At 39.9% G+C, this 23,842-nt stretch overlaps 1 protein-coding gene across 2 annotated transcripts in view; it reads right to left on the bottom strand.

The window, feature by feature from the left end:
* The window catches only part of NGLY1 (N-glycanase 1), a 69,959-nt gene that overhangs the window by 27,702 nt on the left and 18,415 nt on the right, over positions 1-23,842 (bottom strand). For both annotated transcript variants that reach the window (XM_075547142.1, XM_075547141.1), the window contains exon 4: positions 14,089-14,254. In XM_075547142.1, coding sequence (XP_075403257.1) covers positions 14,089-14,254 — 166 coding nt within the window. The remainder of the gene's footprint in view (positions 1-14,088; positions 14,255-23,842) is intronic.

Here is a 23,842-nt window from a genome sequence, read left to right as displayed (position 1 = left end):
GATATACAATATTATATTCATTTTATCAAACAAAAATGTGTATTTTGACCACACTCAAGACTGTGACTATCAACGAGGAAGGAAAACAACGGAGGAAGTCTAAGAAGACACATGCAGAGGCTTTGCTATTAAACAGTAGTACAGGAAGGGAAAACGAGAGTAAATCTAAGACAAAAAGGATGTTTGGAAACCGTGGTAGCAATTGAACAAATCTGCTTGACGTGATTAAATTATGGAGTGATAGTATATATATATATAAAATAAATATTTTTAAAGGTAAAGCTAGAAATCATAGGATTTTTATTAAACATCAAAACGAGAAGCTATTGTTTCTTAGTATCTTCTCAACTTAAAACCAAATTCACTCTCATCACGTACATTACGACGCCCAATATCTAGGGTCTGCACATTTCTGAAGGTGGCGTTTCCACGGTTACGCATTGAGTAGCTAAGCACAAGGTCAGCAATTTCAATTCACCAGCTGCTCCAGAGAACGGTAAGGTTGTGTACTCCTGGAAAGACTCAAAGTCTCAGAAACCCAAAGGGCAGCTCTACTCTGACCTATGGGATTGTCGTGAGTGGGCCGAGTTCTACTCTGTCCTATGGGGTCATCGTGAGTGGGCCGAGTTCTACTCTGTCCTATGGGATCACTAAGAGTTGAGAGGAACTGGATGGCAATGAGTTTTTTGCACCCTTTCATGAAGAATTCTGAGCTCTCTGGCTTACATTAAATCAGAATGGCATTTTGTTCTTTCTCAGTTTATAACTTTTATGGACATATAACAGACAGAGGTCCTCTGTATTCTACCCACCTTTATAGAATTCCTTCCGTCATCCACAAAAGAGGTCCTTCCAAAAGTTCATGGGACAATTACCCATTAATTAATTTCCATTCCATTTTCTTACAAACTTTTGGAAGCCCCCTCTTCCAGCTTCAGGAATATACATATGTAAATATATATATAATTGTTTTAATGAACAATTCAATATTTGGACAGGTTTTGTAGACATTTGTTCTTTAAAATGGCTTCAAAATGCTAACTTTATTAAATATTGTGTTCCATGGAGACATGTCTTTTAGAAATTTTTTGTTTCATTGATGCTTGTCTATTCAATAATCACAATATTTTGATTAGAATTTTATAATTTGTTTTAATATGTTGTAATATCTGTTTTGTACATTTTTTCTTCCACATGAATTTTGTAGTTATCATGTCCACTGTTACAAAAATTTATAATTTGGACTCAAAAAACTCAATCTCATCGCTATAGGGTGATGTAGACATAGTGACTCCTCTGTGGGTCTGAGACTAACTATTTACAAGAGATGAAAGTCCAGTCTTTCTCCAGAGAAGCAGCTGGTAGTTTTGAACTGCTGACCATGCAGATTTCAGGCCTGTACTAGAGTTGTATTAATTATGCATTAATATAAGGAGCTTTAGATTATTGACTTTTCTAATACAGGAACACTTTCTATTTCTGTTACTTTTGTCTTTTTTATGTTCTATGTAAAGTTTTTTTCCTATAGTATTCCTCATTTTAAAATATATCACACTTTTAAAAAAGACTGTATTTAACACCATTAATCAACATCAACTTCAAATAAATCCTGATATTATGCCACATAGGAGGAATAATTTGAGTAGTTTTGTCACTAACATTCCAGTTAAATGTAACCTCTCTACATATCTCTCTGTCATCAGTAGATGGCTGCAGTCAGGTTATCTCAATAAGATACTTCAATAAGATACTTGCCTTAGTCTTATTAGGGTACCTCCCCTCCACAAAGGATACTTTTTGTACAGTGGAAAATAATCATTTTAAGGTTAAGGCCAATGTCAGATTTTTAACAAAACTCAAGCATACCTCTTCCCAAATCATTGGCAGTGAGATTATGAGTATGCTATCTCACATAAAAGAACAGTTTTTAGAAAGATCAAACATTTTCACAACGGCCATGAAGACCACAAAGATCAATCTAGGCAGATAGATTAGTTCAGAAGATTATGACACTTTTTTTTTATTCCCAAGTGGTTCTCTTGATCATTGTTTTCAAAGGACTTGGGCTTTATTAAGAATCTTTAAGAAAACGGAGAATTGCATCAGTGAGAAAAGGCTAAGAAAGTTGTGCCAAGGAATATTTTTTTCACATTTAGATATGAATGGGAAAAATGAAATTTTACTTTATTAAAGTTTAAGGCAATTAAAAAATTTAAAAAGCTAGGTTATTGGCATGTGTTGCTGAGTCGATGTTAACTTACAGTGACCCCACAGGGCTGAGAAGAACTACCCCATAAGGCTTTCTAGGCTGCATTCTTTACAGGAGGAGATAATCAAGCCTTGGACCCCACAAAGTCACACTGGTAGTGTGTGTGTGTACCAAACCACCAACCTTTTGGTTTGCAGCCGAGCAGTTAATCACTGCACTATCAAAGCTCCCTAAAAGACAGGTTAAACAAAATTAAGCAAGGAATCCTGGTAGGAAGAGAAAAAATGTTTAACAAAGATAAAAATTCATAACAAAAAGAAGGGATTGACCAAGGGTAATGCAACCGAGAGGAATTACTGGAACCCAAATGAAGGGTGAGCATGATAGTGGGACAAGAGGAAAGTAAAAGGAAAGAGAGGAAAGAACTAGGAGGTAAAGGGCATTTATAAAGGTCTAAATGCAGGCATGTACATATGTAAATATATTTATACGTAAAGATGTGGAAATAGATCTATGTGTAAATATGTATAGGTTAAAGTAGCAGATGGACATTGGGCCTCTACTCAAGTACTCCCTCGGTGCAAGAATACTTTGTTCTATTAAATTGGCATTCTATGATGCTCATCTTCCTGACATAATTGCTGTAGACAAAGCGGGTGCATAAGCAAATGTGAAGAAAGCTAATGGTGCCTGGCTATCAAAAGATATAGCGCCTGGGGTTTTAAAGACTTGAAAGTAAACAAGCGGCCATCTAGCTCAGAAGCAACAAAGCCCACATGGAAGAAGCACACCAACCTACTTGCTCACGAGGTGCCGAAGTGATCAGTTATCAGGCATCAAAGAACAAAAAAATCAGATCATTGTGTGCTGCCCTCCCTGATACTATCGCTGAAGACAAATGGGTGTATAAGTAAATGTGGCGAAGAGAGCTGATGGTGTCTGGCTATCAAAAGATATAGCTTTTGGGGTCTCAAAGGCATGAAGGTAAACAAGCGGCCATCTAGCTCAGAAGCAACAAAGCCCACATGGAAGAAGCACACCAGCCTGTGCGATCACGAGGTGTCAAAGGGATCAGGTATCAGAACAAAAAATCTTATCATTGTGAATGAGGGGGAGTGTGGAGTGGAGACCCAAAGCCCAACAGTAGGCAATCGGACATCCCCTTATGGAAGGGTGGCAGGGAGGAGACGATCCAGGCAGGGTGCAGTATAGCAATGATGAAACATACAACTTTCCTCTAGTTCCTAAATGCTTCCTGTCCCCCACCCACTATCATGATCCCAACGCTACCTTACAAATCTGGCTAGATCAGAGGATGTACACTGGTACAGATGGGAGCTGGAAACACAGGGACTCCAGGGCGTATGATCCCTTCAGGACCAACGGTGTGAGTGGCGATTCTGGGAGTGTTAAGGGCGGGTGGGTTGGAAGGGGGAAACCGATTACAAGAATCTCCATGTGACCTCCTCCCTGGGGGATGGACAACAGAGGGGTGGGTGAAGGGAGATGGACAGTGCAAGATATTACAAAATAATAATTTATAAATTATCAAGGGTTCATGAGGTAGGGGGGAACAGAGAGGAAGGGGAAAAATGAGGAGCTGATGCCAGGGGCTTAGGTGGAGAGCAAAGGTTTTGAGAATGATGAGGGCAATGAATGTACAAATGTGCTTTACACAATTGATGTACGCATGGATTGCGATAAGAGTTGTATGAGCCCCTAATAAAATGATTTTAAAAACCAGTATGATATTAACAAACTCATTAGAAAAATTCAGTCCGTTAAAAAATTCCTTAATTTCATTAAGAGAAAAAATAGTCCTTAGATAGGACGAATTGGCAGGATCCATTCAAGCCTAAAAATGTCAGGCAAGGGTATGTGACCAAAACACTCTTGCTCATTTGTAGCAGGAAGCACACTGTGTAAGGATGTTTACTTCAACAGTGTTTAGAATAGAGGAAAAAAATAATAAACCCCAATGTTTAACCAGAAGAAACGATATAAATAGTTTATGCATACTACAGAACATTATTATTTTTAAAATCAAATTCATGGCTATTGAGTCGATGCTGACTCACAGCTACACTATGAGACAGGGCAGAAATGTCCCTGTAAAGAGCTTCCGAGATTGTATGAGTCCCTAATAAAATGTTTTAAAAAAAAAGAAGATTTTCTGACATTATAACTCTTTATGGGAATTTAAAGTCCTGGAATGGCGGTGGCTTCACCCTCCTTACCTTGGGATCGTAGCCTAAAACATAACCACTACACTATCAGGACTCCTTGAACATTATAGAGAAGTTAAAAAGCTGTCGAAGATACATCATTAGTCAAAGAAAATCCCAAGGAGCTGAACCTACAAGGGTTTATATTGTAAGTGCAAGACGCTAAGCCGTTTCTCCCTATAGATGTTAGTCTAACCAATATCTATGAAAAGCCATGTATAGAAACACACCACGCAGTAAGAGCTGCTCTCTCCAGGACGGGAGTAGGACTCCCTTGGAGGAAGAGTTTCACTTGTTCTGGCCAGCACCACAGTTTTCAACAAGAAGATATCCATGAATTGTAAAATTAAAAACGAATTTTTAGAAATACATCATTGCTATCCTCGTATGTCTCATCCCCACAGGAGCAGAGTGATCTTTGTAGGAATACAAGGCAGGTGCAGGTCAAGGGTTTCCTATCTCTTCAGAGTAGAACTCAAAGTCCCTATGATTCTTTCAGTGGGCCCGTGCTTGGCTGAAAATTACCCCAGCCTCAAAGATACCCAAGTCCTAATCCCTGAAGCCTATAAACACTACCTTAAACGGCAACACACATCACCGCCACCAGCCACTCTTCAGGACAAAGATGAGGCACTCTGTTTCCACAAAGATGTATAGCTTTGGAAACTCTATAAAGTAGCTCTACTCTGTCCAATAGGATTACTCTGAGTTAGCATCGACTTGATGGCAGTGGGGGTGATTAGTCGTAAAGATCAGAGTTATGTGGCTTCAAGCCAAGGAATGCTGGCAGCAGCGGTACTCTAGAAGGGAAAGGGACAGATTTTCCCAAGAACTTTGGAAGGGAGCTCAGCTTTCTTGACATCTTGTTTTCATCTCAGTGTTGGTGATTTTGAACTTCTGGACTGGAGACCTTGTTTAAAAATAATCCTGCGCTTTCAAGTTCCAAATCTGTGGTAATTTACAAATACAGAATTTAATGTCCCCTTTTACCTAATTCTGACATGACAATCTACATCTTTCTGCTTTGTTCATTCTGCTACAGTCACGATATGCCCCTTATAACATTTGACTACGCCAAGCTCACTCATCTCGGGGGCCTTTGCAGATGTGACGGCATCATTTAGCAGAGCGGCCCCTTCCTGACAAAGGTTGCATAAAACAGCAAGCATGCAAGTCACTCTATGATCCTCATTTGTTTTCACAACGCTTATCTTTAAGAGTTGGAACGTTCAGCCTCACATACAACCTATTTTTTTTGTTGGGGGGGTCTCTCTATTTTCCCTGGTAGCTGTATGTTTTATTTACTGCGGTATCTGCAACACTTAAAGCTGTGCTTAGCACACAGTAAGTGCTCAGAAAACACCTGCTGAATAGCTTCAAAATGTGGCTTATAAATCCTATTGTTCATCAAATTGTCACAATTAATGTAAAAGGCATTAAAAAGAAGGGAGAGAAAAAAACACATTTAATACTTTAGTATTATAAGTACTCCAGATGCAAATCAGCATATTTCCAGATAAAATTTGGAATAGCTCACAAAAAATAAGGGCCAGCTGAGGGAGTCAGTGTTTCTTGGTGACAAACTATCCTTAATTAGGGCTCAGGAAAATTGGACAGGCTAGAAGATCAGACAGCTCGGTGACATGGGGGTGCAGGGAAGTAAAACTTAGATGGCAAACTCTGAATCTTTACAGCAGTTAAAAATATATATGTAACCCTGAAATGGAAAATGATGTTGCTTTATATACGTATTTCACGGTACTTTTATTAACGTCAAATTCAAAAACATGATGACTATGACTGTCAGCACAAGTACTACTTACTGGATAAATACCCTGTCTACACATCCCAAATAAACAGATATATGAGGAGAAAATGCAGCCAAGACTGCAACATTCGAAATCTAAAGTCCTCAAAAATACCACATAAACATAATGGAAAGAAATTTTACAGCGACAAAAATAATGTTAATACGTTTTTATCCTAATTCTATTTTATGAAAACCACTTCTGCTGGTGTGTAAAAGAGGGAATGAGCAGAACACAGGTAAGAAACACAGAAGTCTCATCCGTAGACGCATGATTTCTCCATTTTGACTCAATACTCTGTCCCAACTTGACCTTTGCTCTAGTAGGCCAAAGCATATTTTGTAATCATTTTCTCCAAATGACAGATTTTTCCTCTTTTGAAAATGCGTTTTATCTATCTCTGGAACACTCCACCATAACACAGCTTTCATCTTCCAGACCAGAGTGATGGAACTGCTTCCTGACTAAGGCACGCTCTCTCTGCAGATGCTCAGGGGCAGCACTCCAAGGACCCCAAGGTCTGCTGCAAGTTACAACACTTGAAGTACACACTCTAAGAACTTATAACAAAGACGAAAGGAAAATTCCACTGCATAAAAGACATAAAAGGAAACCACTAAGCCAGCCAGCAGAGCCCTGTCATCTTAATGCCAGACAATCACCGGGGCAGAGACTGCTCGTTGCCACCCAGTATCCACTAGCTCGGCGTTGGAACCTACTTGAAGGTGCCAAGTTTGGTTTGGTTTTTGTTAGCGCAACCAGTGGCTTCCCCTGGGAAGGTGCTCTTTGGTCACAGTGCATTTTTTCATAAAAGCAGTTTCACCAGCACCTCATTTTATGTGATGGCCGATTTAAGAGAACAGTGTGTGGCTGTGAAATTTTGTTTCCTGCTGGTAAAAATGCCACAGAAACTGTTGTGATGTTGAACACAGCTTACAAGGGCAGCACTATAGGAAAATCCCAAGGGTTTTTCTTGAGTGGTTTTCTCATTTCAAAAAGGTGAAATCTTGATTGATTTCAAATCCTGTTCTCGACATCTGTCAACTTACTGAATGGATGAAAAGGTTGACAAAATTTGTGCACTGTGTTCAACGACTGACAATGGACCACTGAAAAAGTGGGGAATGGGACAATCTTGGAGCTCAGTTCAGTGAATTTTAACAGAAGATTTGGGAATGAGAAAGGTTGCTGGGAAGTTTGTGTCTTGGGTTCTGACTGGACAGCAAAAAGAGCGCTGACTGGAAACATGCTGTGCTTTGAAAGAACAGCTCCTTAGTGACTCAGACTTTTGATCCAAGGTCATCACTGGTGACCAGACATGGTGCCATTCTTACAAACCCAAAAGCAAACACAAATCACACCAGGGGAAGTGACTTCTTTTTGCTTCCACAAATGAAGAGGGACATGAAAGGACAGCAATTAACAAGGGTCGTGCTGTCAGCAATCCAAACAAGTAAGTTTGAAAAATGTTTCTCAGAAAGGAATCGCAGATTTGACAACTGTATTAAGTGTAATGGAGAGTACTTTGAAGGTGATACAGTTGTTTGTAAAAAAAAATTTAAATACATAGTTTTACGGTGAAAAAACTGAAATAAAATTCCGGGGTTTGGGGCTATTTTCATGTGTGCTCAGTTGACAGATTTAACCTTTTTGTTTTCTTTCCCTTTCGTCTTCCTGATTTCCTGAGGCAGAGATGGGAATGACGCTAGCAGCTCTCTCAGATTAGGAGATGGCCTGATGGAAACCACATGTGGTCCAGCCAACCAGAAGGCTCACCGCGAGTGCCAGGCTGCCTCCTCCGCAGCATCTCCCAGGGGAAAATGAACTCTAACCCGAGTCAATGTTCCCAGCCCAACCGAGCTCTACTATACACAAGATGCCTACCACATGACTTACTTTACTAAATTCCCATCACTGATTCCTCTTTCTCTTATGGTATCCTAAGATAAGTGACTCTTAAGCAATCCTATCTAATAGAACATTCAGCAATAGATATACTTTAAAATCCTTATTTGCAAAGTTAAATAAGGTACCCACCAGTCATTTGTAGTTCCTGAGGACTTGCAATGTGGTGAGTGTGAACATGAAATTCAATTTCTTATTTCAGTTTAGACCCAGCATGTGCTCACCCGCCATCTGTGGAGAGGATTCTGACTCACAGGGACCCTAAGGAACAGAGTGGAAGAACTACTCCGTGAGGTGTCCAGGGCTGGACATCTTTTTGGAAGCAGCCTGTCTCATCTTTGTCCCGTGGAGCAGCTAGTGCATCTGGACCACTGACCTCTGTTTAGTAGTCTAACACCTACACCCCTGTGCCATTACAACTCCTACAGGTAGCTAGTACTACCCTATTTTATAGAATCTTTATAGTCTATCCCCACAACCCTCTCTCTTCAATCTGGGCCCTGTGATATGCTTGCATGGGTTATCCGGAAGTGTATTTCAAGCTTTGATCTCTTCTTACACTGCTCCAGGCCATCACTCAGATGACATCCAATAAATACCTCACAAACTACTCTCTCAGATTCCCTTCAAAACCCATTCTCATCAATTCTTCTTTCTAGTTGTCTGGATTCAAAACTTAGGCCCATACTTCTTATCCCACCAACCGCTCATCCTCATGGACTACAAACGGTATACCGATTCCATCACTCCAACAAGTCTCCCACCTATCCTTGTCCTAGTCTCAATACCCTGCTTGCTCCCACGTCTCGAGGACAGGTGTGTTTCAACTCATTTCTCCTTGCACTCTCTGGAACTTCCTTCATCTTACAGAATAGCAATATTAATTTTTCTCAAGCATCATTCTGAAGTAATTTACTTGCTTACACCTCTAATGGTTAACCTTGCTGAATTAGGTAATCAGTACAGCGGACTTCCCTGTGTGTGAAATCATTTCTCCTTCTTTCTGATAAGGTTCTACAACATTTTTGCTATATGTTCAATCGATAGTTTTGTGGCTAAAGTATGTGCTTTCTCCTAACGTGGTTGGTCCTTATTTTTCTCCCTCCTACTGGATATATCCTTTGTCATCTTTACCTCTAATTCTTTGTGCAGAAATTAAAAGCATAAAAATAAATTCAGTTTACATTTCTCTGCCTGAAATTCAGTGTTAGCCCAAATATGTCCCAGCCTTATCTCCCACTGCAGCCTTCGCCACACCCTCCCCACAGCCAGATTGTATTACTATGGCACCTCAAACACTGTCTGTACTTTCTGCCCCCACGCACACTGCTCATCACGCACACACAAATCCTCAGTCCTGATCTAGTAAGTCCTTTGACATCTTAGGTTATAAATCCAACTAATTCTTCATGGCCTTTGACTAAAAGCTCGATTTTTAAAAACTGATTTTTGCCAAACTTCACTACTAACTCATAGGGTTGCTATGAGTCAAAACTGACTCAGAAGAAAAACAGAAATCAAGTTTTCTACCAAACTGATGTCTTCTTTCTTGTGTCTTGTCACTAACATGCCAGTATATTGCTTTCGTATTTTAAAATCAGGAATAATATGCACACATACCTTTAGTTTTCCTATATGATGGGAATATGGATGGCTTATCTTTCCTTTATTTTGCAAATTTTCTTTTAAAAAAAAGTGCATTGCCCTTTATAATTAGAGTAGGCAGCAGCGGGGTGGGGGGTGTGTGCCAGCAGGGACTTAGCAAACTTTATGGAGAGCTAATAGACTTGAATGGTTCTCCACATTCTGTCAAGATCATTCCCACTGTGAGGATGCATGCACAAATGTATTAGGATTTGTGAATTCAGTGTTCCTTGAACAATTTCCTGATCATTTGCCAAGAGGGAGACAGTGTACTGGACACAAAAGGAGTGTCCTGTCTCAGAGATATTTTTCATGGTAACTGATTCTTTTGGAAACATAAAAGTTATTAAGTTGTCTTACTGGATTTGCTGGTCCCCGATTCACACTGTTAACTGTATATTTCCGTTCCCCTTAGCAGCTCAACTGCTTCTTAAGGCAGGAGCTATTTTACATACAGAGTGGCCTCTGCAAGGCCTAGCCCAATGGTTCCAGGTGTCACAGGAACACAGTATTTTGAAACTGGCCAGAACCTTACTCATCATATACACGAATCTTCCTATTTTTATTTTTGAACCCCAGCTTGCGAAATTTTTTTTAATTCAATCAAGAAGATGAATAACAAACCTGTAAATGGAAATCTAAGGTCTACATCATTAAATGCATGGAAATGTCACAATATAAAAATAAATCTTCCAAAATAAAAAAGACAGCAAAATATCTCCATTACAAGTGGTTAAATGTTTTTTTTTTTAAAAAAAGAAGAAGATACATAGATTCAAACAATTCCTTAAAAGGACTTCCACTTTCAGCTCCAACACATAACAAACTTGGAAGTTGTCACTTTTGTCCTTTCAATACAAAGATGAACAAAATGAAAAGGAATGTCTTTTTGTGGACACACCACAAGCATGGAACCTGGAGAGACAGTCCAGTACGTTATCCATGATCTGCTTATCTGAAGTAGAAGCTACTGGAGCCGTGAACTGGTAGGAAGAGTGAAATGGGAATTTTGACAAGTAGTAGAGGCTGAATGTCACTTAGATTGAAAGTGAGGAATGCACACTTTGCGGACCATAATGAATTATGGGTAACACTGAAAAGAGCAGGAAGTCCAGATCCGTAATTGTGCTCACGTGGAACCTGTACACAGAGTACTGCATGGTTTAAAACCAGGAAAGGTGGGCATCAGGGTTTTTACCCTTCACCATATTTGTTCAGTCCGAATTCTGACTAAATACTCCAAAAAGCTGGACCATATGAAGAAGAACATGGCGTTAGGATTGGTCCTAGGAAGGCGTATTCGCAACCTGCAATGTACAAATGACACAATCTTGTTTGTTGAAAGTGAAGATAATTTATTGGTGAAGATCGAAGACAACAGGCTTCAGAATGGATTAAAGCTCAATGTAAATAAAAGTAAAATCTTCACAACCGAGCCAACAGGCAACATAACAATAAATGGGAAAATGATTGAAGCTGTTAAAGCATTCATTTTACTGGGCTCTACAATGAATGATCAGGGAAGTAGCAGTGAAAAACCTCAAACAACATGTTGCATTGGGAAAATATGCTGCAAAAGAACTCTGAAAAGTGCTAAAGAGCAGAGATGTCACTTTGAGCACTAAGGTGTGCCAGACCCCAAGCCCGGGGATTTCCAATCGCTCCCACATGCGTGCTGGAAAGTGGACAACAAATAAGAAAGGCTTATTCATACCTTTGAATTTTGGCTGCTGTGAAGAATATGGAACACAAATCCATCCATGCCTTTGAATTACGCTGTTAAGAATAACGAATATTCTATGGACTGCCGAAAGATCGAACAAGTCAGTCCTGGGAGAAGTACAGGGGAAAGCCGACTAGGGCAAGGATGGCAAGCTTCACCGCACGTACTCTGGACATGCTCTCAGGAGGGACTAGTCCCGGAGAAAGACAGCCAGCACGCTTGGGAAAGGAGCGGTCAGGAAGAAAGAGGGAAGAAAACCCTCCGTGAGATGGACTGTCACTGTGGCCGCAGTAACAGGCTCAAGCACAGCAACATTGTGAGGATGTCAAGCGTTTGTTCTACTGTCTGTGGACCAGTCCGGGTCAGAACCAACTTGACGGCATCTAACAACATTGTAACACAATTAACCACCCAGAGAATACAATATTAAGAAGTAACATAGCAGACAAAACAATTACAGAAAAATTAAAAAAATACTATAGAAGCAACAAATTTAACAAAGTAAACTTTTAAGACAATTTATAATATTAATAAGGTACCGTATATACTTGAGTATAAGCGAAGCCGATTATCAGTCGAGGCACCTAATTTTACCACAAAAGCTGCATTAAAAATGTGTTGAAAAACTTGGCTTAGACACGAGTCTATGCAACAGTTATGGCAGGCATTGACTAGACTATGGCAGTGAGTTTCAGGTTACTTAAATATATTAATTCATTGATTTAATAAAATGATCATCCTTATTTTCAAAATAAGAAAATGAAGCACGGAAATTAAATTAAATTCAGACCATGAATGAATTCCATTCCTAAATCTGTCTTTCAGGAGAACTGGTATGTAAGTTGGAGCATTTAGGTCCAATTAGTATCTATTAGCAGTTACTCAGATGTTTGTCTTAGGACACTGTACACCTTTTGTACATAAAAATACTAAATAAAGCATTTCCAGACACATAGAAACATCTCTAATAACGGAATAGTGATAACAACAATCATGTTTTATTGCTGCTTGTCACAAAGTCATGCCTGTTAATCCGTCCTTCGGGCTCCTAGGGTATGTGGGTAGTGTGGCTGACTGCTGCCGCAGCAAGCTGTACAAGAACTAAGCGCTGCTGATGTCGGCCGAGCAGCGTGGGTCTGCTGCTGCGGTGGGCTAACTCCCAGGTAGTGCCCTAGGAGACTACACTTCCAGGTGCAGACCTTCTACAGGCCTGGACCTTAGACACCACGGAGTGAGGCTTGACTAGCCAGCGGCGGGGACAGACTCTGGGCTGGGTGCAAATTTCCTTCTGCTACCAACTGACTAGCTAGCTAGCCCACCTGGCCCCATTGTCAGTGCTCTGCTGTCTGCAAGGCTTGGTGCTCAGTAAATGCCTTATCAGTTTCACAAGGTGCTGCAGCCCCAAGGGAGTGAATTCAAGTTCATGAGTTACAAACTGAGAAATTAGGGAGCTGCCTTCTTCTTAAAACTCTGGTACTAGTTCATTCAAGGATCCAGGAATTGTTATTGGGCATTTTATGGGGCTTAATTCATAACTACAGGTTGTACATGAGTTGGATGCTTATAGCCCCGAGATTATATGCATTGGTTTGATGCCGAATTTATACCCAGGAAGTAGGTTTCAGTCACACTCTTCCTCAGGAACTAAGTACCCCTCTATTAACCAGCTGGAGTAAATGGTCCAGGTATCTGACTCCTTTCCAAGACCTTTTCCGTCAGACTTGCATCACAAGCACAGGCTCGCCAACACGGCCAAACTCTTGTTCATGGAAGGAGTCCCGGAGGGGCAGTGGGCATCACAGTGCTCAGCTGCAATCTGAAGTTCTGGTGCTTTGACCCGAACAGCCACTCTGGTTGAGAGAGGAGTGGCTGTCCACTCTGGCAAAGATTTACAGCCTTGCGAGCCCTGTAGGGCAGTTCTGTCGTATGAGGCACGATGGGTTTGGGGGGATATTTTATGGACCACTATACTCGAAAACATTAACAATGAATGAATAAGTTGCATATATATATGCTGGTACAAAAAGTTTACTATAAATTTAAGATAAGTCTATGTGTCTAATGGATACATAATAATGTGTCTAATGGATACACAATAAAATATACTGTTTCTTAAAAATCCAAGTAACTCAACCCCTCATGTATCTACTATCTTCTTCTCTGCCATATTTTCATTTATGACCACAATCACTCTTCTAAGCAAGAACAAAATACACCTGGCAGTAACAAACACCGAAGTGTGAGAGGAATACAATGCTGGCCGTGACGGCTAACTTGGCTAGGCCGTGACACTCATGGTTTGGAAGTTATGTAATAATGGAACCCAGCAGTTGTGATGCAGTTATCCTCTATTTTGTAATCTGACGTGGTCATCTCCCATTTGTATAGAACCCTGATTTTCACAGAGCACCGATTTTTGCAGAACTATCTGCTCTTTGCAACCTAGTCATGTTGACAAGGGAGGAGAGAGTAAAAATGGGACAGGCAATGAATACAACAGTAGGTACGATTTCAGTGTTCCCCTTTCTTTAGCAGTGATGCAGTCAGCAATGTATGATTATGTAAAGTCACTACCTTTATCCAATTTTCTAGCTCTAGAAAATTTTTCTTGCGATTTCCTTCTCAGTTCGTGGACCGGCATACAAGCCAATGCTTTCTCCTGGAGAAGAAGGTTCTCATATATCAGCACATGATGAATGTTGGACTGAAGCATTTTTAGAATGGACGAATTAGCAGTAACCTAATAGAAAAAAAAATTACTGAAATTAGCTTTTATCCATGTATTACAAAAATAACATAAAAATTGTGGTTCTATGAATCCTATGAGTTGTATCAATTCAATGAAACAATCATTACACAACACTTTGATAACATTAGCATTAAGAAACAGGTGCACCTATTTTACCTTCTGTATATGAGTATATTATATTATATAAGATAATATAAAGCCATGTTGAATTCTTGACCAGAGCTTACATCAAGATATTGCTCTAAGAAATGAACTTGTCATTGCCTGGCACTTCAAATCACTGAAAAAGTAATAATGTTTAAAGTCTAGACATTCAGGATCCCTAGTGGTACAATGGGTTAAGTGTATGTTTGGCTGGTAGCTGAAAGGCTGGCTGTTCAAATCCAACTACTTTGCAGGAGAATGATGGGGTTACTGGCTCCTGTAAGCCTTGAGAGCTTTGAAAACCATACAGAGCAGTTCTACTCTATTCTGCCACGGTGAGTTGGAATCAGCTTGATGGCATGGGGTAAACGGGATTATCAAAACAAAATCCAGTGCCACAGAGCTGATTCCAACTCACAGCAACACTACAGGTCAGGGTGGAACTTCCTCTGTGGGTTCCTAGGAGGAAGCCTAGTTTTCCCCCTAGGAAACAAATGGTAGTGCCCAATTGCTGACCTTGTGGTTAGCAGCCGGGTACATAAGCCAAAGAGCCACCAGGGCTCCAAGGGGACCACCAGAAAGTGTAAGAAATTCCTTTACAAGGAAAGGCAGGTGCAAATAGATTAAAGAACTGTGTCACAGCAACATGTCCTTCAGAGAGAGTAGTTACACAAAGTTAAAAAAATAAAGAACCCAGGTTAGAGGAGCCACAGGATGGATATACAAAGCGGGAAAGGGTTTGGGGTCAATCATTACAGAAAACAGTTGGATACACACTGTCTCGTTTCTAAGACAGGAGCAACCCTGGAGAAAGGTCCTCCAATATTCATCTGCTTGCTAACATGCAGATTCCCTCTTTCCCTGCCATTCTGATTCAGCCCGTTGGGGGCCATGTCCTGAAATCTGTATCTCCAGATTATCCTGTCACCAGTGGTCCACCTTAAATGAAAACTGGCCTAGAGAATGGTACAAATGCCACTGAAGAGCCCCAATAATAACGGAGGTTCAAGAGAGTGCACAGCTGATCTAGTAGCCTGAGAGGGACAGACTAGAGAGATTCACAGCCAAGGGAGGGACTGGTCTTTATTAGCACACCGCACATTTCTTCCACCAAGAGAAGGGATGAGGGATTCAACAAATAAATATAGACATTTGATGAATACTCAGTGATGAGAAATTCCGAGAATTTGCCACAGTGAGGAACACACTTTCTTACTAGACTCTGATTAGAAATTTAAAAAAATTAAATGTCTTTTTTTAATTTCAAATCATTCTCATAAAGAGGCAAATACAGTGATAAGTTTTTTTTAAAAAATACGGATTTTCACTAACAGAGAGGGTAATAACTCAGAGAATTTTTATTTCCAATGTAATGCTTTGCAATCTGGACTTTATCATAATCATTGTGGTTTTAATGGCACTTAAAGGATCTTAACAATAAAGTTTATTTTCTTGTCCTATTTCTTTACATATGCATTGGCACAGCGCTAAAAAAAAACTTAAGTTATAAAAATAGATGGTTGCTGATTGCATGCAGATCACAGCAGCTGGGTAACCATGTATTAATGCTACATAAAGCAGCAGTTAATTGCCTGAGAGAGTAAAAGTTATTTGGAGTACAAATGGAAGTTTATAATGTGAAATCTGTTTTATATCAAAGCAGTTTTTCCTTTTTTTTTCTTTACTAATCATTCTTCCAAATAGTTTGGTTTCTGATGTGAGATTAGTTAAGATTCTTTATAAGAAAAAAAGCACAATGTTTATCTTTTGACTAATCATGTCACATAACCAACAGGAGTGGGATTAGCAAATTTACTCCGAGTAAAAGACCAAGGTCTCCCAAGCCTGTGTGCTCAGTCCTCTTTCTGCCTTTATGCAACCGCTCGCCCTTTCTCCGCTCAACTTTTTGGATAAAGTATGATTTGGCTTTTACATTTAGAACTTGTTCCAAACGCATTCATTCTTTGAGAGTTTTCACCGATTTGTGACTTCAATAAACTGAGCTCTCGAAAATTACCTTCTTTCTACTTACAAAAGAAGTATGAATAAATTTTAGAAAATAGTGATTGGTACAAATACTACTGAATCATCTGTAACTTCACCATTCATAGGAAAGTATAGCTAAAATATCTATGTACAGCTTTCTAGACTTTATGAACTAAACATGTACACGTGCTTTTAATAAGAAAAATGAAATGATCACACACATACATGCAACATGTTGTTTAATTTCTTGGACTTTTCAGTTTACTTTAATTCTCATTATATCAAAATAGACATCATCATGTTTACTGGATGTTAAGGATGCCAATAAGGATGTGTCATAATCTAAGTTACTCCCTATTAAAGTATATAAAGATTTATTTACTTTAATTTAAAAATATTTACTTTTAATAGCCCAAGAAATTGTACGTTTAAATCTTGTGTTAAATTATAGACTTCTTTTAAAAAGATTACACTTAGGTCCAGAATGAGATGTTATCTTATGTTTAGTTTATAATAAGATTAATTTATATGTAAACTATCTTATATTACTATTTACAATTGTTTTAAAATGCTTACATTATTATTTCAATAGAATATCCTCAAATGATCATTCCTTTAAATACATACCTATAACCATAATAGACATTAATATCTAATGTGATGATAGAGGGTGAAAAATCTTAACAAGTTCATACATATTCAATAAGTAGTCCACAGGCAAAATAAAAGGATGCATTTAGTCAACTAGGTAATAATTGCCAAATGTTTATTTTAAGCAAATCGTGTTTTAGAATCACACCTTCTCAGCATAGACGAAGTTGCAAAATTGGGTACATTTTTTCTCACATTCTGAGGTTCTATGTCATTGAAAAACTATGCATGTTGTTTCAAATGTGCTTTCAAAAGGAAAAGGGTATATACAAAGGTTTCATTTCTATTAGTGACACTAAACATTTATCATGCATAACAAGCAAATTTAAAAGACTTCATAAGAATTAACAGATAATTGAACAATACTGAGTACCGACTGACCCATGTTATAAAATTTGGTTTATAGCATAGGCTTCAGAGGCATGAAACCAGCTGGTTTTAAACTATGGTGCAATCGGACTACTCTATCCTTTAGATCACAACTCTGAGAACCTTTTTAGGACTTCACCATGTCACCTGTGGGAAGAGACAATGGCAAAGGTCTATTATCAGCAGCTAAAACCAGGCCAGAGGCTCACTGTAGAACAGACCACCAACTGCTCATATGTACGTTCAGGATGAAGCTGAAGAAATTACAAACAAGTCCAAGAGAGGCAAAATATGATCTTGCATTTTTCCTACCTGAATTTCAAGAACATCTCAAGAACAGATTTGATGCATTGAGCACTAATGAGAGAAGACCTAACAAGCTGTGGAGGACACAAGAATACCCATCATACGTGAAGAATGCAAAAGATTATTCCAAAGAGAGGAAAGAAAGAAAAGGTCAGTGTGCATGTCAAAAGAGACTGAAATTTGCTCTTAAATCACAGAGTAGCTAGGGCAAACAGAAGAAATGCTGAAGGCAAAGAGTGAGTAGCGACTCTCCAAGGTCAGCTTGAGAAGACAAAGTAAAATATAATAACAGAATGTGCAAAGACCTAGAAAACCAAAAGGGTCAGCATATCATAAATTAAAAGAACTAAAGAAAAAATGCAAGCCTCAAGATGCAATATTGAAAAGGTTCTATGGACAAAACACTGAATGATGCAGGAAGCGTCAAAAGAAGATGGAAAGAATACAGTTACTGTATCAAAAAGAACTAGTCAACATTCAACATTTCAGGAAACAGCATATGTGCGGAAACAGCATATGTGCAAGAGCCAATAATGCGGCTAAAAAGGTTCAAGCTACACTGAAAGCATCAGCCAAAACCAAGTCTCAAGGAATTGATAAGATACCAAGTGAAACGTTTCAACAGGCTCATGAGGCTCCGCCAGCACTTCCTCTCAGAAAGGAAATCTGGAAGACAGCTACGTGGCCAACTGATCGGAAGAGATGCGTATTTGTGCTCATTTCAAAGAAAAGTGCCCAATACAATGCTCAAATTACAGGACAGTATCACTGATACCACATGCAAGGAAATTTTGCTGACGCTCATCCAACAATGGTTGGAGCAGTTACATCGACATATTGACAGGGAGCTGCCAGAGGCTCAGGCTGTATTCACAAGAGGACAAGGAACAAAGGATATGATTGCTGATGTCACATGGATCTTGCCTGAAAGCTGAAAATAACAGAAAGATGTTTTCTTGACTATGCCAAGGCACTTGATTGTGTGAATCATTAGAAGTAGGACAAGAATTTGCCAAGAACTTCCAGAACACTTCACTGCGCTCATGTGGAAACTGTACATGGATCAAGAGGGAATACTGTATGGTTTACAATCAGGAAAGGTGTGCATCGGACTGTAGCCTCTCTCCATATTTGTTCAATCTGTATGCTGAGCAAATAATGAAAGCAGCTGGGTTTTATGAGGAAGAATGCAGCATCAGGATTGGAGGAAGGCTTAGTAACAACCTGTGATAAGTGGATGATAAGCAAGAAACCTTGCATGCTTAAAGTGAGGAGGACTTGAAACACTTGCTGATGAAGATCAAGGGCTGCAACCTTCAGTACGGATTAGAGCTCAATGTAAAGAGACTAAAATCCTCACGAGTGGACCAATAGATATCAACATGATAAAGGAAGAAAAGGTTGAAGTTGTCAAGGAATTTGTCTTGTTTGGATCCACAATCAACACGCATGGAAGCAGTCAAGGGATCAAACGATAATGTTGCACTGGGTGATCCCAAGAGATCTTGAAATGTTGTGTTGAAAAGCAAGGATGTTGCTTTGAGGTCTAAGGTGGGCCTGGCCTGAGCCACGGTATGTTCAAGCACCTCATATACTTCTGAAAATTGGACATCACGTAAGGAAACTGGAAGAATGGACACATTTGAATGGTGGTGTTGGTGACAACTATTGACATACCATGGACGGCTAAAAGGACAAGCCCATCTGTCTGGGAAGCAGTACAGCCTGCGTGCTCCTTAGAGGCAAGGCAGGCAAGCGTGTCTCGCATACCTTGTGCGGGCTGTCCGTAGAAAGCAGTCTGAGGAGGACACCATGCTCAGGAAAGTAGAGGGCAGTGAAACAGGGGAAGGCCTTCAAAAAGACGAACTGGCCCGAAGGCTAAACCAATAGGCTCAAGTATAGAAACCATTGTGAGGGCGGCGTAGGTCTGGGCAGTGTTTTCTTCGGTGTGCCGAGGGCTGTTATGGCTGGGAACGGATTCAATGGCAGCTATCCACAGCAACGTCATCCTAAGTTCCCATGAACTCATCTGGTACGGAAAATGATTAAGATGCTTTTGGAATGAATAAAACGGAGAACCGCATCGTGTGAGGGTGGAACCTAGGATAACACATGCTATTGGGAAAGGTGGCCTATACATACCCAGTGAACACCAAGTGCGTATGAAAACACAATGAAGGCGCAGGCGAACAAAATCACATCAGGAGAGGCAGGCACACTGCAGAATCACCACGAAGATTAGGCAAACTGCTCTCATGGCCTCATGTTATTACTCTGAATATAAAAATGAACCTTATTTTAAACTGTGTTTGGATAAGAATTAAAAAAAGAACCACTCAGGTTTTACAGGCTACTTAGCCTCTGATGCTACTACTAACTTGTTGTTGTGGTATAAAAGCAGCCATAGAAAATGTAGAGAATGGATGTGCTTCAATAAAACTTTATTTACAAAAATAGGTACAGACGGTCAAAATGACTTGAAAACCACTGCTATATAAAAAAAATCCCTAACTGTTAAGCAGTTGTATATGCAATAAGTACAAGTTAGAGAAGGAAGTAAATTTAACAACAAAAACTGTAATATCCTTTAAATTTTCATTATATTTCTTTCATTAGGCACCAAAGGGGTTATCAGTTGTTCTGTCTATCTAGCAACTGCCCCACCCGCAAACACTCTTTCTGCTGAGACGCCCGTCTCGTACTGTTAACCAGGGCCTGCACTATTCCCATAAAGTTGTTTCAGCATTGACAAAAAAAAAAACATTAAAAGAGACGTGTTACATAGACGAGGGCCAAAGAGACTATTTCCCTTAGGAAATGGAATGGTTTCTTTTACATCGGAGAGTTTATGAATGCGACCTCTGGCTATACTTTTCCCACAAAAAAATTACTAAGAGAAATCCCAGTAAAGTTTGAAAGGTGGGCCCAGCGTTCCTCAAGAGGCTTTCCTTAATGACTTCCACCTGCTCTCACCTTTTTTGTTCTGAGAAGAAAAGGAAAGGGCTGTCACATGAGAGACAAGTTTATTTTAATGTGGCTCCAATAGCTCTGTGATGGGAAAACTCTTTGAAAGAGATCGGAAAGAGGTGCAGGGAACTTGGCCTGAGCCAAAGGAGGTGAAACAGCACGGCCGTGGTCTTTAGGTGGTAACCTCAGGGCAGCAGAAGGACGCCAGCCAATGGACTAGAGGGACGGGGAGAGCAGTGAGCACCAGAGCAGAAGAATCTCAGAGATGCAAGCTAACAGCTGAGGTTTTTGTGAGAAAACTCCCAGCATTTCCCTACCCACATCCCACATCCCAGAACGACAAGCAGGGGTCATAGAGAAGGAACGTCTATGGGAAACAATTGGACTTCTTGCTAATCAACACCAAGGGCAGCCAAAGCATTGAAGGAACAAAAGGCCTGGCAATGTACTTCTGAAAAATTAGCCATGGAGAATCCTGAGGAACACAGTTCTTCTCTACTACATGTGGGGTGGCCGTGAGTCAGAGTCAGCTCAAGAGCACCTGCTTTTTTAACGACAGTGAACAGCGACTCACAGCACTCAGCTAACTTTTGCAATTCAGAACTGAACATGCAACGCTAACAGAAACTGAGAGGGACCTCTGGGTATTCTGGTCAGCCGAAAGAAAACAATGCTAAAATCCTGAATTTCCAATGGAAGACCATGCTGAGGTCTGTTGCAATGTTTTGGGGACCCACACAGCTAGATGGGCACTCTCACTTGCTATGTGACAGGTTTAATGCCTAAGATGACAAATCCACTCTGCTCCTTGTTCCATAAATCGGTCTTTGTAACCCACAAAATAACCACTTCTAACTTCGAGTTGCTAAAGACTCCATTTAAAATGCATACAGCTTTAGCTCCATTCTCATCTCCAACCCAAGGTTTACTTAAATGAAAGCAACGGCATGTACTTCACAGGTATGAGTCACAAGGACAAAAAGGAGAGAAAAGACAACGACAAAGTCTCACAACCCAAGAAGGGGGAGTTCTGACAGGACGGCTAAGAATCCGAATCAACCTGACGCAGTTGCTTTGCTTTGGCTTGTTGGTTTGCACCAGCCATGCTGAAAGCAGAAAACCAGTCTGATTTAGAACACAATCTCTACTAAGGAACAGGTGGTACCTCTGAGATACAGGTGAAGGGGCGCCCAAAATAAGATGGCTTCAAAGTATATTCAGAGCCCCAGATCCCTTGTCCATCCATACAGCACAGCAGGCGGATTGCTCACTTTCCACCTCTCAGAGGAAGACAGGTCCTTTTCTCCAGAGTAACACAAGGAGCTTGCAAAGGGAGGACACGAAGCACAGCTGCACGCAAGGGGCCGACGCTAAGCAAGAACGTTTGGACACTGTGTTCGAGACCGTCTCGCCCCTCCGTTCTCCTGCACGGCTCCCAGAAGGCAGTGGCAGGCAGTCACATGCTGGTTCATCTTTGAGGTCTTCCCGACCTTCCTTAAGATGCTTACTTCACCTACAACCTATTGCTTTGTTTGGAGCTGCATTCGGGTGCATTTGTTGCAAAGTTTTACTGATTTGGGAAGAGGTCCACTTCAGTGGTTTGCCATTTATATGAGCCCTTCCTTCAATTTCCATGGCACAAAAAACATCCTCTCCCCTTCCATCCCCCCGAAGGCAACCTAACTGAGAATAAGATACATCTATTACATAGATAACTTGTCATCAGCCAGTATTGATCACAGACACATGTTTACATGTTTTCTCTGGAATCAAGACATGCATTTAAACTGAAACCCAGATAGCAATACGTTTTGACTGACGCTCATAGTATCGATGACTGCAGTCAATAAAAAACCTACTTTCCTACCTAAAGCCATCACACTTCTGAATTTCCGCTGACTGAAGAGGTGTCCCTGGCATGCTTGGACAGACCCAAGCGAGTCGCTATCACTGTGACCACGCATGGACGTAACTAACAGCTTTGCCGGTTCATTTTCTTGCTTCATTAGAATGACAAAATAGCAAATATTTTGCTTTGACTGTGTTGTATCTCATATAATAAGAAAGAATCCACGTGGCTCACAGCAAGGACAACAGTTTAAAACTGTACCATGATTCTGACATGATGCGTTTAACAGCCTGGTAGGAGGTGGACAGGAAGTCCCCTTTTTAACAAATCCTCTGCTAGAGGCCCAAAGCGGACATGAGATACCAAAACAGAAATGCAGCCTTGGTTAATTGCACGTCTAATGTCATTACTGAAAGAGAAAACTCATCAGCTTATTTCTTTAGCTACACGAGTAAATTCTGTATGCTGAATAGGACAGAATTTCCCCAAATAACTTTCTAACAACCTGCATCATTTTTTTGAGTTCCATTTCCTGTAAGAAAACGATTACAGGTAAACGTCAATATCAATGAGTAACACACTGTCTTATATTTCTGAATCAGAAAAATATTGTGATTTAAATATTGTGGTTTAGGATTTATCGAGTTTATATCCAAAGTTAAATGTTTTGTTTGTTTTTAAAATCTTTGGTCCATTTTCATTTTTAATTAGCTTACACTGAAAACATACACATCAGAGGTCATAATCGGTAAATACTTAATATAATAACTAGTAATAGTGAAAATTTAATCTATTTTTTAAAACTATGTGTATTCAAGTGATTCACAGATAATAAAAATTGGCTATTAAAAAAAAAACAAGATTCATTATTTCTTCCAACCCCTTCAAGAAATTCAGAAAAAGATATTCTATCTCAAAGAATAGTATAATAAGAGCTAATTATACATTAGCAACTAAGAGTATAAATCATTGAGAGAAATATTTTCTTTTCTTTCGAAACTGTAAATTGCTTTGGCAACAGAGTGGCATTTGTTTCCACTGGCACGCGTGAGGCTTTTTGATGACTGACAACATTTCAAAGGAAGCTGACAAATCACAAAGGATGTGCATGGATTTCCTGAGCCAAAACACTAACAAGTTACTTGGTTCAAACAAGTTATTTTATAAAACAAGATGTTTTTGTGCCTTCTCATAACACTAGTTAGTATCATGGCTTCAATAGTAGCTTCAAAGCTGTGAGTGCGGAGATTCGGGTGGGCATTTTAAGAGATGGCTTCTGCAAGATGGATTGACACGGGCTCAGCCCT

The sequence above is a fragment of the Tenrec ecaudatus genome, chromosome 4, assembly GCF_050624435.1.
Source record: "Tenrec ecaudatus isolate mTenEca1 chromosome 4, mTenEca1.hap1, whole genome shotgun sequence".
NCBI lineage: Eukaryota > Metazoa > Chordata > Mammalia > Afrosoricida > Tenrecidae > Tenrec > Tenrec ecaudatus.
This window is presented reverse-complemented; position numbering and strand designations above follow the sequence as displayed.